The sequence below is a fragment of the Cynocephalus volans genome, chromosome 10 (genome assembly GCF_027409185.1).
Source record: "Cynocephalus volans isolate mCynVol1 chromosome 10, mCynVol1.pri, whole genome shotgun sequence".
Classification (NCBI taxonomy): Eukaryota; Metazoa; Chordata; class Mammalia; order Dermoptera; family Cynocephalidae; genus Cynocephalus; species Cynocephalus volans.
In genome coordinates this window covers 90,877,046-90,894,066 of record NC_084469.1, presented here as the reverse complement: position 1 = coordinate 90,894,066, position 17,021 = coordinate 90,877,046, and the positions used below count along the sequence as shown (strand labels likewise).

Here is a 17,021-nt window from a genome sequence, read left to right as displayed (position 1 = left end):
TGGCCAGACCTGGCTAAGGTGGGCAACCTGGAGCACGGGCGCCCACTGCACCAATGCTGTCTGCAGCCCAGGTGAGTGCCTGCCCCACCTCCCTGCCTCCACGTCCCTGTCCAGCAGCCACTGACTCACCAGGCCCCTCAGGTTCCACAGGCTACAGCATAGCTACCCCTGTGGAGGCCCAGACCCAGGGCTGCCCCTGCCTCCCAAACTGTACCCATGGCTGCCACTTGAGCTGATTTGCAGTGACATGCCCGCTGCCACCTCAGACCTCTATAGCTTTTGCATCCTGGCCCAGGAGGTCTTCACTGGACAGTGAGTGATGCTACATCCTGCCCCACTGAGGCACCCCACCTGTTTGGGTTCCCTAATTGTGCGTCCTCACAGGAAAGCTGCTTTGGGCTGGGAGAGAGGGGTCTGAGGTAAGGGCTAAGCTGGAGGCAGGTGAGAGTCTGGCCCTGGACTCCCTGGTGCCAGCCCCCCTACCAGGCCCTTTTTTGGGTTTGGCTGGGCTTAGGGCTTGCTGACCATAGGGGCAGCCTGCAGAGTACTTGATACCTGTTGTGGGAGGCCATGGCCCAAGTACAGGACAGGTCGGCGGGGAGTGAGTGGTAGCCATGTAACCCCAGTCAGGGCCCATGTCCCAGCACTCAGCCTCCTTTCCACAGGACTCAGCTCAGATGAGCTCCCCAATGGAGTGGGCCACACTGTCCCCTGTACCCCAGGGTTCCCTACCAGGTTAGAGGGCACGGAGGGAGTGATGGTGGGCGCTGGGCACAGCTCAGTTTGTCCCCCCATTTCAACCAACTGGTCTGTCCTCCAGAGAAACTGTACTATGAGGTGGCTCCCAGAGCCAAGACCACACCCAGACCTATGCCCCTTGTGATGCCCCCAGGCTCTGTTTCATCCCAGGTAGGAGCCAGGGCAGGGATGTGGGGAACCAAAGGGGCTGTGGGGCATCTGGGAAACCCATGCCAACTCTGCCTTTGTTCTCTGCAGGCCCTGGAAACTTCTGAGGTCACAGGCCACAGCAGGGCCCAGAGGGGCACAGCCTGGAACTCGGGCAGCAGCTTGACTCTAGGCAGCAGCCCCGGTCCCAGCCACAGCCTCACAGCCAGGCGTAGACTGCACTGCTACTTAGAGCCCAGCTCAACAGTATGGATACCTTCAGATCCCTGTGAGATCATCCCATCACTACCCTGTGACCCCCATCCCCCAGTAGTCACCAAGTTCCCCTGCCTGCCTGTCCTCTGACCAGGGACCCCTAGGAACTCCCAACTATCCCTTCACTGATCTATAACCCCTAACCAACCCCACTTCCCTCAGGACTCAGCCTACCTGCTGGGGAACCAGAGCTCTGTGGAGCAGTTTGAGAGGAAGTTCTCAGCCAAGATCCAAGCCCTGCAGGGCTGCTGTGGCACACACAGGGCTGCCCTGCTAGACCCCAGCCCTGTGAGCCCACCCTCTGCCTGGTGACCCACGAGGAGGCTTCTCACACCCTGGGAGGTTGCTGGCAGGGAAGGCCAAGAGGGCAGGCAAAGCAGAGGACCCTGAGCCCATCCTGTGCCCCCATCCCACCCTCCCAGTCCCACTTGAGCTCTGGTGGCCAATGGATGGCAGCTCCAACCTTTTTCTCCTTCAGGCACCCAGGAGCTGATTGGAGGAAGTCTCTTCTCTAGCCTGCAGAAGTGAGAAATGGTGCCCTAGTGGGGGGACCCTGGCCCCTTCCTCATCTCTTAGGTGACCCCTAGGTCTACCCCTACCCCACTATTCTTCAGGATGGATATGCTGGAGGAGATCATAGCAGAGCTGCAAAGTGGATACCAACTCAGAAACAAGCCCTGCCTCAGCCTCATTCCTGACACAGATTCCTAGGGTGCCCATGGCCCCCTCTATACAGATATTGCCCCTCAGAGCCTTCCAGGAGTGACTCCCTACTCAGTGCCTGCCCCAAAGGAAATAAAATGATAAAGCAACCCATCTGCCTCTGTTTCTCCATTCACTGAGTCTGGCCCCAGCATGATACCAACAGCCACATTTTCACCATTTTTATTCGTTAATTTTGTCAGATGGTTTAGTGGGGAGAGATGGGCAGGAGTGTCCCCCCTACCCCCTCTGCTCAGGTCAGGACATGCTGGGGGCTCCTGGAGGGTGAGGGAGGACAGGGTGTCAGCCTAGCCCTCTCAGAATTGTGCGAGGGCCCCCAGGATGGAAGATGGGTATACCTTCAGCCCAGGGTAGGGAAGCTATGATTATAGGTTAGGGACCCACATCAGAAAGTTACAAGGTTAGAAACCTGGGGTAGGGGTCAGGAGCTCAAGAAAATACAAAACAAAGGATTGGGTTGGGCCAAAATACAGTAAGGGCAAAGGGAAGGGAGAAAGGTCCCTTCCAGCTGTAGCTCAGCAGTAGCTTCGGGTCTGACCCTCAGAGTGGAGGGACCAGCTAGGAGTGGGGTAAGGGGGTGGGGGACCAGCCCCCTCCCCTCTTTGTCCCCCATTTCTGTACAAGGATCCTCGGTGGAGGTCACCCCCCCTCCCATAGGCTGGCGGGGCTGCTCTATAGAGCAGGAGAGGTTCAGGAGGGCCCCAGGGCCCAGGCACCCTATGAGGAGTGCGGGGGCCCCAGGGTGCCCGCTGTTTCTGAGGGAGGCGGGGGGCTGGGGGACCAGGATCTGAACGGCTTCGGGGGTGGGTAGGAGGGGAAGAGGAGCAGGAAGATGTGGGTGAGGGACCTCTGGGCCCTAGGGCTAGGTTGACATAGAGGGGCTCAGGTCGGGTGGGGCGCCGGGCAGGGTGCTGGGGAGCTGAGTAGCCAAGGTGGTCAGGGGGAAAGCAAGGAGAGGGGGGTGGGTAGCTGAGCAGGAAGTTGGGAGACCTGTGGAGTGGTGGTGATTGGCCAAGCATGCCGTATGAAGCATTGAGCCTATTGGGGGGCATGGAGCGAAAGGGACTCCAAGACCGCGTGGGTCCCGAGTAAGGGGACCCTTCACCCGCCCCAATCTCATAGTATAGGTTCTCTCCCCTGTCGAGGGGTGCAGAGGGCCCCAGGGAGCTCCTCCAGACCGAAGCTGGGGAGCTGGGCTGGAGGGATGGGGGACCCGTGGGATACAGGCCTGGTTTGGGGACCCCGAGGAAGGGTGGCAGGCACTCTCGGGGGGCTGGGGAGAAGAAGCCAGGGGTAGGAACTTGTGAGGGGACAGAACATGGGGACTGGGCTGCTATCTCTGGTACGTCTCGGCAACCCCCACCTGCCCTGATGTGGGCACTGACCTGGGCAGAGCCTCTGAGTCCCCTCCTTGAGGTCCCCATGGGCTGCTGGCTCCTCACCAGGTTCCCATCATTTTGTTGCCTTGGTACGTAGGGTGGGAGTCCTGGGGCCCAGGCACCTGGGTGGGCTAGGGGGTGGGGGGGTGGCCCACTCCCTGTGGTCCCCAGGGGCTCCCTGCCTACCTCCAGAGACAGTGAGTGGTGGAAAGGGGAGTGGGGAGCAGGTAGGGTGCCCCCATGCTCCTGTTGGCTCTGCTGTTCGGCCACCTGCTGAGCCCGCTCAGCCAGGGCCAGGGCCATGAGGCGTGCTGGGTTCTTAGGGGGTGGGGGTGGGGCCCCCCCAGGGCGCAGGAGGGACAGAGGTGGTGGAGGCAATGGTGAATCCATCCTAGGACCTACAAAGAAAGGAATGAGAAATGGAGTCATCTGGGTCATGGGCAGCCTTGGGGTCTGCAGAAGTGTGGGGTGGGCTGAGCAGGACTCACCATGCTGGCTCTGGGCTCCCCGGGGGCCAGGCAGTGCCAGTTTGCTGCAGATTTCCTGTTGGCAGGTGTCACTCAGTTGGGCCTCGGCTCCACGAAGCAGCAGAGGGATGAGATGGGGGCGCAGGCCTGGGCCGGGGCTGAGAGCTGGTGTTGGGGAGACTGAGGCAGGTGTTCCCCCAGCCCCCAGCAGTTCTAGGACAGCGGGTGGCACTGATACAGCCAGGGGCTCTGAGATGTCCAGGGCAGTGGATGAAGCAGGGCTGGTGGGCCCATGGGGCGAGAGGGCCTGTGGGGTTACCCTGGGTGGAAAGGCAGAGGCAGGGGCCGGGGGAGCTGGGCTGGCGGGAGGCGCAGGGTCCCCTGGGGTGGGGCTGCTGCAGCGAAAGGTTAGGGGATCAAAGTCGAGGCCCCGGAGTCCCTCCAGGCAGCGGGGGGGGCTGAAGTCCAGCTCATCACCATCATCTAGCCAGGCTGAAGTGCGGTGCGAGGGGGACCCAGAGAGTGCCCCCAGCCCAGCTGCTGAGGACTCCGAAGATGAGGATGAGGAGGATGAAGAGGAGGATGAAGAGGAGGAAGAGGAGGACAGGCTCTCACAGGAGCCAGCAGGTGCCGGACCCACAGGGAAAGCATCACTGCTGGAGTGGGGTCGCCGTAGCCTGTGCAGTCTTTGGAGGCCTGGAAGTGCGGGGATGAGGACAGTTAGAGATCAAGGGTCAGAACCTTACATCAGTAAGGACATGGCACACAGCTCAACAGAAGGTTGGGGAAATAACACGGAGAGGCACTTGCCTGGAAAGGGCACAATAGCTGTGAATCACGGGTGATAAGGCAAGAGCGTGAAGAGAACCATTTCAGATACAAAGCAAGAATGGTCGGGCAACCCCATGGGCTCTGAACATGAGACCAACAGGATCTCAAACACGGCTGCTAGGAGTACAGAAAGGACCACCACTTCTAGAAAATAATTGGGCCTTGTCCTTTACAGTTGAATGTGTGCATCCCCTATAGAACAGCATCTCCACTCCTGGGTATGTGGTGGAGCAATCTCTCAGGAGTGTGGATATGGCAGGGATTGCTCATAAGACCACCCAAATCTATCGGGAGGGGGATGGTTAAGCAACTCACTACGGGATATCCACACACAGAATACTATAAAGCAATGGAAAGGAATAAGCCTGAGCTACACTCAGCAACATAAATGGTAGTTTGTAATGTAGTGGTGAGTAAAAAAGTCAAGTTGCACACACAGCATGATACCCCCATTCTTATGATACCCTTTAAATAAAGTTTCAAAAACAACTATAAGGCTGGCTGGTTAGTTCAGTTGGTTAGAGCGTGGTGTTAGTATACCAAGATCAAGGGTTCGAATCCCCATATTGGCCAGCTGCCAAAACAAAGTGACTACAACTGAGCAATGTTATTTACACATACACCTGTATATGATAAAAGCTAAAAAGCGAATGATGACTTTCAAATTAAGAGGATGCCTCTGGTGGGGAGGCAGCAGGTGGAAGAGAGGAGGAACTCACAGGTAAGATGCTGGGGCTCTTCTATTTTTGGCTAACGGGCTTGGGGGTTCATGATATTATTTAAAACTTTTTTCAAAAGGAATGAATCAATAAGAATGTTTTAAGGGTCCAGCATGGGCCAATAAATAGTGTGTAATGGACCAAAGGTGATACTTTATCCAACCCACTGTACCTAAAGCCCAGACTAAAAGTTTTTAAAACACCAAGACCCCCAAATTTGAAGTACAATATTTGCAGGCCAAACCAGGGCCCCGGTTTCTCCCAGCTCCACTTGGGTACAGGTTGGGCCCTCCCTGTACTCACCAGCCCCGCTGGCTTGTGATGATAGAGACTCCTCGCTCTTGGCAGATCTCAGTGTGACTGTGTCAGGTCGGCTGCCTGCAAGGAGAGGAAAGAGCGGTAAGAGAGGTAGGAGGGCACTCCACAGACCACACACCCCCAACCACCACGCCAACTGCACGATCTCTGACCTGAAGGCTGTGGTGTGGCGCGGGTGCCCCCCAGCCAGGGCAGGGGCTTCTTTCGGGGGACACTGGGGCCCCGGCCCAGTGCAAAGAATGTCTTCCAGCTGCTACCCCCTGGCTTCCGCTGCTTCTCCCCTCTCTCCCCTTTCCTCCTGAGATGTAGGTGAGAAATAGGAGGAAGTCTGAGGAACCAGGGCCTCCAGGCTATCCCTTCCCCTCCCCCAGCATCCCACTCACCTTTTCACAGGTGAGGCTGGGGCCTTGGGAGTTGTAGGCTCAGTGGGTGTCCCCAGCCGGCCCTGGGTGCGAGCCTGGGCTTCCTCCAATGTCAGCAGGCGAGTGGAAGGGCTGCTGCCAGCAAGGGATTTGGGCCTGGGGAGGAGGCAGCGGCCTGAAGAGTTCAGAGAGGGGCAGCTGTCAGCTCTGGGGCCACCTAAGGCTACAGGCAAAGCCAAGCGCCACAGCCCAAGCCCCGGCCCCACAGCATGCCCACCCGGGCTGGCAAGGCAGGGGGCCAGGGTGGATCAGGCAGGAATGGGTGGGCAGCAGGCAGGTGAGGAGGAGGGGTGAGGCAGAATGAGCTGATGAGGAGGCAGCTCCCAGCAGCCAGCGAGGGCAGAGGCTCTGGCTTCAGTTACCTCGGGCCAGAGGGCCCTCCGACGTGCTGAATCCTGACTGGGCTGGGGTCCGGGGCAGGGCGGGGAGTCTGGGCAGGGCCAGGGTGGGGTCAAGTCTGGGGACCTCCCACCTCCTCCCAGGTGGACCAATGGCCCCAAGGGCCCCCAGTAGCTACAAGGGGTGAAGGAAGAACGGCGTCCGGGCCAACAAGTGGGGATCTTGAGCGTAGGAGCTGAAATGAGAAGGAGTGGCGGGGCGCAGGGAGGGATAGGCCGGGGCAGGGTCCTCGAGAAGCCAGGAGGACGGTCCACCTTCAGTGGGGTAGGGATAGGGCTGGGAGCCCACCTGCCCTCCCACTGCAGCCCTGACAATGAGGGGGCAGTAGTCTGGACATCAGGGGGCGGGATGGGCATACCTGCAGAATCGAGGCCAGCAGAGGTGAAGGTGTCACTGAATAGGACGTCCACATGGGTGAGCAGGAATTCCACCACCACCGACTGCACCCGTACCTCCCGGAAAGCTGCCGCCCCACCCAGCCCTACTGACTCCAGCTCCATGGACCTGGATGGGAGGAGGGGAAGGGAGGCCAGGTGCCTTAAGCCTGGCTGGCAGGTTCTGGCTAGGCAATGTCGGGAGCCAGTAGAAGAAATGACTGCTATTCAACACCTCTGACCTCCTCAAATGGATCATGTCTAGAACTGGCTTCTCAACCTTTCCCAAAACCTCTCTACTTTTCCTATCTCAGTCAATACAGTTCTACTGGCTCAGGCCAAACACCTCGGGGTTGTCCTTGACCCCTTTCTTTCCCTCACGTCCACATCCAATCTGTCACAAACCATTGGCCCCACCTACAAAATCTATCCAGAATCTAACTTTTTGCCCCCCTCCACTGACCTCACTCTGGTTCAGCCTCCACCCCCGCTAACCTGGACATCCCAGCAGCCTCCTCCCTGGTCTTCTGTTCCCATTCCTGTCCCCAGTCTGCTCCCACCTGAAGCCAGAGGGATCCTGTGAACACCTGAGTCAGGTCAGGACCCTCCTGGCTCAGAGCTCTGCCCTGGCTGTACCTCACTCCAGGTAAGAGTCAAAGTCCTCATCATGACCCATGACTCGTTAAGTCCTCCCTCACCTCTCTGATCTCATCATATCCTCCCCTTCAGCCCCTTCCTCCCTCCCTCACTCAGCTCCAGCCACAGTGGCCTCCCTGCTGTTCCTCCAACACCCCAGGCACCATCCCAGCCCCAGAATTTTGCACTTGCCTGGTTTGCTCCCTGTGCCTGGTTTGCTCCTCCCCAGATGAGCACATGGGTCCTTCCCTCACCCCCTGCAGGTCTTGACTGAAATGTTATCTTTTCAATGGAGTCTTCCCACTCACCTTATTTAAAACTGTAAGCCTTCTCTGTACTCCTGGTCTTGCTTTTCTATTTATTTTTCCCCATACTTCTTATGCCCACCCTCTTACATACCATGTATTTTATTTATTTACGACCTATTTCTTCAGAAGAATGTGAACTCCTCCAGGACAGAGATCTTGCCTATATTGGTCACCATGAAATCCTTCAGGGCTTACTCTGCTGGTGGCCACAGAAAGACTTACTCAAGCCTTTGCTGCCCTCTACCTAAAAACTGCAAACTGCCAAGTCCCTGCACATCTCCCTTCCCTACTTCATATCTTCTTCCTTGGTGCTCATCACCATCACACATTAGTCTGTATTTTTCTTGTTGATGGCTCATTGTCCATTTCCTGCATGAGAATGTGAGCCCCAGGAGGATAGCGCCTTGCTCACTACTGTGTCCCCAGTGCTGAGAACAGGGTCTGGTACATGGGAGGTACTTGATAAGTATGTATTAGATGAAAGAACAAGAGAACAAAAGTTGGGTGAGTTCCTGAGGTGTTGTGGGGTGAGACTTGAGGCACCCCCTGTGGGAGGGAGCTGAGAGAGCTGAGGAGCTAAGGGGAGCTGCCAGCTTACCGTAGAAGGTTGGGTGCCCAGACAATGGCCAGGTTGCGGGCATGCATGCTGGTGTTGGCACTGTGTCTTGCCATGCGGGCCAAGTGCCTTAGCAGGTACTCCAGGGTTCTGGGGGTGGGAACAGAGAGGGACACCTGAGCCTAATTTACCTGGGAACCCCACCACAGCCCTTCCTTTTCTCTCCTGGTTTACCTGTAATGTGGAGGGGGCAGCTGCTGGATGACATCATGGACCCGTACCAGGCGTTCCTCCTCCCCAGGCACTGACATGGCCTCCTGAGATTGTGAACAGGCATGATGTGTGCTGGGCCAGATGCACCCCAGCATCCTCCATCCTTGCCAACTCCTTGACTTACACTGAACTTCCCATAGAGCTGGTAGGTGAGCAAGGGGTTCGGCAGCTCTCGGAAGTAGAGCTTGCAGAGAGAGGACACACTGTGGATGTCCTGCAGGAAGGCGGGGCCAGACAATTCAGGGATCCTCTCGCTGTCAAACTCATGCCTGAGCCCACCATGTCAAGGAGGAGGAAGGTTCAGATCAGAGCTGGCTCACCTGGCCAAGTCCCCCTTCCCCCCACCCCCAGGTGCCCACAGATGGATGTAACCCTCTTCCCCAGGTCCTGTGCTAGGCTCTTCAGAGGCAGAACCTTACTGAATTCCCCAACAACCTGGTGTGCCAAAGACAAGGGTGCCCCACTTTACAGAGGAAGACACTGAGGCTCAGGTGGGAGATGCCTCTGCCTGTAACTACCCAAGGCTGTCTGACTCCAGAGTGTGACCACACTCCCACCGTGAAGTTGTGTCATTCTCCTGGCTTTAAGAGGTCACTGGAAAATGCAGATAAAAATCTCAACACTCCCCTGCTTGCAGGTAAAAGCTCCTACCCACCAAGACTTTGTGCCTTGTCTCACTGCTCCCCTAAGCTCTGCATCCTCACCTCACGGCCTCCTGTCAGCCCCTTGCTCCTGCCTCATTCCTCCCACCTGTAGACTGTTATAAAAGTTGTCCCTCCTTGGCTCAGAATCCTCCTGGGGTTCCCCCTCACTCACAGTAAAAGCCAAATCCTAACAAAAAGACCCTGCACATGCTGCCCTGCTGCTTTCCCCTGTGCACTGGATGCTTCCTCTACCATGAACAATTTCCGCAGGATATTGCATGGCCTGCTCCCTTACCTCCTCCAGAGCTCTCCCACAAGGGGCCTCTCTGCCCATGCTATTTAAAATGGCAATACTCCTTTCTGGTTTATTGTTATGATCCTCCTTACCCCAATCTGTTTTTCTCCATAGCACTTGTCACCTTCTAGTAAACTATCATTTCCTGGTTTGCCTCTCCTTCTAGAATGTGAGCCCTATGAGGGCAGGGGTTTCTGGTTGTCTCATTCACTGCTGTGTCCCCAGTGCCTAGAATAGTGCTTGGCACGTTGCAGGTGCTTAGTGAAGGGAGATCCCTCTGCTTAGAATGCTAACTCTACTCTCATCTTTTATGGCCTCAGCTGAGATGTCACCTCCTTAAGGAAGCTTTCTCTGATCTCAGCCTTGGTCCACCCCTGCTCTATGCTCTCCTAATTCCTGAAAATTGTGTCCCCAGCACATGGCATAGGACTGGAATAGAGATGGTGCTCAGTAAATGCTGTGGAAGGAAAGGTTGGTGGCAGGCCCTCACCGCAGCCTCTGTATGTTGGAAGACACGCCTGAGAGCCGGTAGATTCCATCTACCACCCCGTGGGCCTCAATAAACTCAGAGCAGCAGCGCAGCACCTGGGGCACTGGGAAAAAGTAGCAGGATTAGGGTTGGGAAGGTCGCATCCTAGGTGGGAGGGTGGGCAGGTAGGCCCAGGCCTTACCGTCCTGGCCTGAGTTGCTGAGGTGTTCTCCGAGGTCGCAGCCAAACACCCTCTGCCGCAGGATTCCCCTCTGCCTCAGCCGCTGCCGAGAAGGGCGGGAGCGCATGAAGGTGCGGAGGAGGCCAGCCAGCTTCCCGCGTGGCCGGGGCACAGCTGTAAGGGCAAAGGCAGGCCACATAGGGTCAGGCAGACATAAGCCTGGTGGGGCAGGGGGGCAGGCACCTGACCCCTTGTTTCCATTACCTGAGGTCAGAGAAGAGATACCCTGGGGAGCTGGGATGCCACATGGGGAGCCATCAGCATCTGTGGGGTGAACAATGAGTGGAAAGGATAGATGGTAGGCAAAGGATGCAGGAGGACCTTCCCACTCTCTCCATGGCACTTACCTGCCTTTAGGCCTGGACATGGCCGCTCTGTGAAGAGTTCCACACACTCACTGGGGAAGAAACCAACCTGAGGAAGGGTTAGGGTCAGTGGCTGGGCCACCCTAATTGGCATGGTGCCCTAGACCCCCTGTCTGTCACAAGCCAGGCTCACCTGGAAGCCTCGCTTGCCCCGCCACCAGCTCCGATCCTCTGTGGGTGGCATGTCGATCACTGAGACAATGTCTCCTACCTGGGAGTGGGCAGGTGGGAGGAAGGGGGTCAGAAGAGGCAGGGGAAGTGTGGAGCCTAGCTGGAGTCTGTTCCCCCCCAGCCTCACCTCAAAGGACAGCTCATCTGGTGCCTGGGCTGTATATCGTTTGACCACATGGGCAGCAGCAACTGCAGGGATATTGAGCGAGGCCTCCTCACTGAGGAGTAGTCGCCGGCCGTGATTGTCCAGCTGAGATGGGGTCAGGATGTGGCAAGGAGAGGCCAGAGGTGTTAAAAAAAGGCAGACAAGATTCCTCTGTGCCCAATGAGGCTACCACCTGTCCCCCACCTAAGAGCATTTGTCACTCAGAGGTGTACTGGTGAAATACCTAAATTCTTGCCCCTTCCAAAACAAACTCCCTTCTTTCCATTGACATGTCTCAGGAATCCCCCACCCCCAAGTCATCCCTAGACAATCCTGCACCTTCATCCTCCATAGCAGACACCACACGTTAGCCATCTAAAAAACCTCTGGTTTAGCCAAGTGTTCTGTGAGTTACAGTTATTTCTAACTGATATACCTTTTTTGTTGTTGTTTTTTGATTTATAAAGAAAATGAACTTTATTTATTTTTTAAATTTTATTTTGTCGATATACAATGTGGTTGATTATTGTGGCCCATTACCGAAACCTCCCTCCCTCCTCCCTCCCAACAACTGATATTATACCTTTAAATTCTCACATCCCCACACTGGCTAACACACACACACACACACACACACACACACACACACACACACACACACACACACACACACACACACACACACACACACACACACACACACACACACACACACACTCTCTCTCTCTCTCTCTCTCTCTCTCTCTCTCTCTCTCTCTCTCTCTCTCTCTCTCTCTCTCTCTCTCTCGCAGGCATACACCCACACAGACACTAAAATACCAATGCCTCCTCCACTCTGGCTCCTTTCTTTCCTGTGCCCACACACACTCCCAGGCTGGTTCTCACCCCTCAGACATGACTCTCTCACTCCAAACTCCACGTCCCTCTGCCAGTGCCCACCTCCATCCAGGTGAGCACAGGTCCACAGTTGAGGTTACTGTCCACTAGTCCTGACAGGGTCTCCAGGTACTGCAGCAGCAGTGGTACCAGCATCTGGGGGCAGGTTGTCATGGTGGGCTCCTGTGAGCAGACTCTAGGGAGAACCTACTGCCCTCCCACACTGCCCTAGCTTGTCTCTGGGCAGGGCTGAATTTCACCCGGAATGCATGGGTGCTGCTCAGCTGTTAAGTGCTGAAATATTGTCATATCAACTGGTAAATAGACTGTGCTGAGCTCCTGAGTGCCCCTGTTGGTATGACCATGCTGACTCTTCCTGGAACCCCCTGGCCCTCCCCATGTTCCTAAAACTAAAGGAAGCCTCCTGAACCCTGCTACATTTCTAAGTCTTCTCCATTCTGATTGGTTGGGACTCAGGCCATACCAGTGTTTAAATATTTACCTAACTCCCTCCCCGCTGCCTTGATGGTTTTATACATCAATGATGAGGACACACTGATGGCTGAGGCAGGGGCTGAGACAACAAGCAGGATACCTGGGCAGCCCTGGTACCCTCTGGGGGTGGAGGAAGCTCTGGGAGGCAGGAAAACCTCCGGTCAAATATGCACCGGTGGAGGTGGGCATCCAGCGAACGGAAGTCATCATAACTACGGAGAACTGGCCAGGAACGGCCCTGTGGGAGCAGGAGGGACAGAAGGAAGCAGTTGTCCCACTATACTGAGCTGAGGACTATGATGGCCAGTTCCTCAGGCTAGCTGAGAGGCAGGGGAAGCCTCACCTGACAAGTCACCTGCACCCCAAACACCAGCTCATTCTCTCCAGAGAGGTTAGGACCTTCGCGCTCTGGAGAGAGCAAGAGCTGCAAAGAAAAACAAAGGCCCATGTGAGGGCCTCGCTTTTGTCCCAGTCCTGACCTCTTTAGGCTGACACTATCTAGGAATGGGTCTGTGTCCCCCTCGTGGGCCTCCCAAAGGACAGGGCCTGGTGATGTCTTGGTCAGAGTACAGGGCCCTGGCACGGAGCAGATATCTAATAAAAAGTTGTTGAATAAATAAAAGAACAATTGGATGAATAAATGAGCAGCTTTCCCCATCTGCCCATAGAACTCCTGCTAGGAGTACTGACTGCTCAGATGAGTAGAACAGCCAGTCACAGGGATAGGTTTCAGGGGTAAAACACAGCTGATACTGTTTCAGGATTGGGTAAGATCTCACTTTCCCACGTGGGTGCAAAGCCCCCATACCTGAATGTGGCCGAAGTCTACATTCTCGTAGTGGAAATGGGCACAGTCGGCCAGCCGGGGGAAGGGACCTCGAGGAGCCAAAAGCCTGGGAGACAGGTGACACATCACCAGTAGCTCCTTGAGCCTTCCCCCTCCTAAGCTGAGTCTTTCCCTCCCTCACCCCTCACCTCTTCCCAGGCTTCCCCTTCACACTGGCCCCCCCAGCGGGGGGTAGAGGCTGCACTGAGCCCTCCCCTGGGCCATCCAGGCTGTCAGTGCTGCGAGCCTGTAGAGCAGAGAGAAGAATCAGAGGCCCCCAGAGATGGGAGCAAGGAGACAACGGGAGCATTGTTATCTGCCAGCCTGGGCCTAGAGGCCAGGGTTGCTAGACACACTGCCTTGAACATGGAGCAGCAGGGTAGGTCAGGGGGAGGTGAGGGCTGGGCCAAGGATGGCTTTGCTTCTTCGTGTGTGGTAGGGGTAGGAAACTGGAGGAAACAGGGGCTAAGGGTGAGGCGGGCAACAGGAGAGAGCATGCTGGTCCCATCTCTCCCTGTTTAAAACCCTTTTGTACCCTCTGCAGAGTATAGTCACCTCCTACCAATGTCTGGACAAAGACAGCTTCCATCTCATCAGCCTTGCTGCTTCCAACCCCTTCCCTCCTGCCACCTTCTTCACAAAAAGAGCCAGGATCATTTTCACAAAACACAAATCTGGCCCTGTTCCTCCATGGATCCTGGACCTTCAATGGTTTCCTGTTGTTTTCAAGACAAATTCTGAATTCTTTGGTCTGATATTGAAGACTTCCCTGAGCTGGATTCTGTTTACCTATCCAGTCCCATCTCTCCCCATCCACCCCACTCACAGAGCTCTGGAACTTCTAAGAGTCCAGCATCATCTTCTCATTTCCTTCTACACCCTTTGGAAAGACTATTCCCTCAGCCTGGAACACTCGTCCCTACCCTTTCACTAGGTTCACTCCTCCCCACCCCTCAGGTCTCAACTCATGAGTGACATCTCCAGGAAGTTTTCCCTGACCCTTCAGGCTGTGTCAGGCATCTATCTCTTCTGGATTCTCTCCATCCTGTGAGGTTCTCCCATCCCATGCTCCACAACTCTGCCTGAGCTTCCCTCCATCACAACCCTGAGTACTCGGAGATGCCTCTGTCCATCCCCCCATTGGACTGTGACCTCCCCAGAGGCAGGACTTTAGGCTGAGACCCCAGCATGCCCAGCACAGCACTGGGCACAGAGTTGGTGCTCTTCACACATAAGATTGTGCCTGATTCTTCTCTGAGTCCCCAATGCCCAGTGCCAACCCAGTCACACAGCAGGGGCTGGGTAAAATCTCATGTATAAATTAACCAGCTGCCAGATGGGGATTCACCAGAGTGGGCTCTAGCTTCTCCCTCCTCCATGCCCTTGTAACCCTGAGTTCATCCCTGGGTCTCACCCTCAGGGCCTTTCCCCCTCCAGCCCATGAAGCTGCCCAAGGCAGGATGGAATCTGACTCTGTGTCTGGAGCATAGGGCCTGCACAGAGGAGGTCTCAGTAAATGTTAAGTGAGGGAACGAGGGAGTGAATGGGTGAATGAACGAGAGCAGCTTGGTGGGAGAGGCCGACGGTGGGGGAGGGGAGATAAAGACAAGAAGATGGAGAGGACCAAAGGATCAAGCGAAGGTACAGCGCTGGCTTGCTGGAGTGCAGTAAGGAGGGCAGCGGCTGGAGAAACTAAGGTTTGGGCTGATGGAGGGCGGTATTGAGAGGGACTGGGATGGGGTGAAAATGAGGGAGAAGGAGAAGAAAAGGGTCAGGCTGAGGATGGAGCCGGGTGGGGGCGGGGCCCAAGAACGAGAAAGGGGCTGTCGGGAAAAGGAAGGGGCTAGACTGGGGAGGGGCGAGGTTAGGATGAGGATGCTGAGGAAGGTGTTGGGATGGGGGCTGGAGAAGGACCACTCGGGTGGCACGGGACCTTCCCTGGACCAGCCCCTCCTCCTCCCAAGCCCCAGTCCTCGGCCACTGTCACCCCCCATTCAGGGTGTGGAAAGAAGTGCGCGCTGAGGGGGCGGGGTCGAGGTAAGGGCTCAGACCCAGGACCGGTCGGGGGACTAGAAGGACCGCGACCAAGGGTGAGGGGCGGCGCAGGCCGCGGGCTCGGGAGGGGCCGGGGGCGGGGCGCGCGGGGCGGGGCCGCGCGCGGACAGACTGACACGCGGACGGACAGACTGACGGCCGCGTGGGTCCCTCACCACCATGGTCGCGTAGCCTCCTCAGGCCCCAGCCGCGCTCAATCCCTCGCTCGTCGTCCTCGTTGCAGCCGCCGCCGCCGCCATGGCGACACAAAGGGGAGGGCGCGAGCCGCGCGCGGGCGGCTGCAGGCCCCGCCCCTAACGGCTGCCCGCGGTTCCGGCGCGCGCCCCACAGGGGCCGGGGGGCAGCGAGGACGCGACGCAGCTTCTTATTGGCTCCACCCTTGGCCTTAGGACGACGCCCCGCCCACCTGACGGCTTTTCATTGGCTTCGCTTTGGGCCCCATTTCTGGTTCTGTCTCTTCGGTCCCACCCCCCGAAATTTGACAGCGCCACGCCCATGACTGCTTTTCGTTGGCTGTCATCCCCTCCTGAGACACACCCCCATGTTCTTTACGCTTTGTTTCCAATACTTCTAACACCAAGCAATAAACCCTCCCCTTAGTCCATTCTTAGTATTCTTAGCGACCGCTCCTCTGACATTCTTAATTGACGGCCTCAGGGCTTTGCTCCCTTCCACAAACAGCTTTTCAAAATCTTAGTTCTCTAGTCCCACCGTGTCGGTCCTAAACCTCACCCCGTCCACAGAATCCTGAGGGCACTCCCCCCATGGATGTTTTTCATTGCCTCAGACACCCTGCCTGGGACATAACTCCACGCCCTCTGCGACTTGGCCTGGTCCAACCCACTGGGCTTTTTCCTTGTCTCCTCTTCTATTGCTCATTACAGGCCGGCCTCCAGCCTTGACTTTTTCCTAGGAAAAGGTTTAGTCTGTAATGCCAGAACATGGTTATGTCTCCCATAAAGCCAATCCAATCGTTCCCACCACTGACTGAGCATGTCCAGAAAACACAGTAACAACGCCCTTTCCGAGAGGGCTCTCTCATGGGTCATGCCCTCAACAAGGCTCTCACCTCAGCGGTACCTCCCCGGTCCATTCACTCATTCACCCATTCATTCAGAAACTCTGAGTACGGGCCGGCCCGTGGCTCACTTGGGAGAGCGTGGTGCTGGTAACACCAAGGCCACGGGTTCGGATCCCTATGCAGGGACGGCCGGTTGGCTCACTTGGGAGAGCGTGGAGCTGACAACACCAAGTCAAGGGTTAAGATCCCCTTACCGATCATCTTTAAAACAAAACAAAACAAAACTCTGAGTACTTAATTTGTGGATACATCAATATACAAAACAGGGATGAGGGAAGGGATAACATACCCACACTGGAGCTCAAAAGCTAGTGGGAGAAGACAAACCATGAATAAAATAAATATTTTAAAATATAGGATATTAGAAAGTCATCAGCTCTATGGAGAAAAATAAAGTAGGGATTAGGTAGAGTGCTGGTGAAGAGGTCAATTTACAGTTACTTATTTCACCTATTGAACTTGCTGACCTTACGCCCATCACAGGGATTTCCCATATGATGTTTCCTCAGCCTGGAGTATTCCCCCCACCAACCCATGTGGTGGTTTTAAAATATGGCTGCAAATTCATTTCATCATCTATGCTCGCTTTCCGCGTATCTCGGCAGGATGGTAACAGCTTCAACTAATAAAATAGTGGAATTGACACTTGTGATTTCCACAGCTAGGTGGTAAAAGGCAATGTAGCTTCCTTCTTGTCCACTGGAATGACTAGCCATAGAGCCATGAAGCATCATGTGAGAATTGTGACTATGTTGAGGCAGCCACGCTTTGAGGAAGCCTAAGCCAGTGGAA

General features: G+C 55.9%; 1 protein-coding gene across 1 annotated transcript; it reads right to left on the bottom strand.

Annotated features, from left to right (window-relative positions):
- Positions 1–2,044: 2,044 nt before the first annotated feature.
- ARHGAP33 (Rho GTPase activating protein 33) lies at positions 2,045–15,468 on the bottom strand. The gene is made up of 21 exons (XM_063109633.1): positions 15,304–15,468; positions 13,243–13,340; positions 13,076–13,160; positions 12,611–12,691; positions 12,368–12,505; positions 11,836–11,928; positions 10,879–11,001; positions 10,714–10,791; positions 10,563–10,629; positions 10,420–10,479; positions 10,177–10,329; positions 9,996–10,098; positions 8,691–8,835; positions 8,528–8,610; positions 8,336–8,443; positions 6,778–6,923; positions 5,982–6,135; positions 5,751–5,896; positions 5,584–5,658; positions 3,752–4,426; positions 2,045–3,661 (listed from the first exon to the last, which is right to left on the bottom strand). Exons 1-21 carry the CDS (start codon positions 15,307–15,309, stop codon positions 2,400–2,402), a joined length of 3,879 nt encoding a protein of 1,292 aa, XP_062965703.1. The 5' UTR covers positions 15,310–15,468; the 3' UTR covers positions 2,045–2,399.
- Between the last annotated feature and the right edge of the window lie 1,553 nt (positions 15,469–17,021).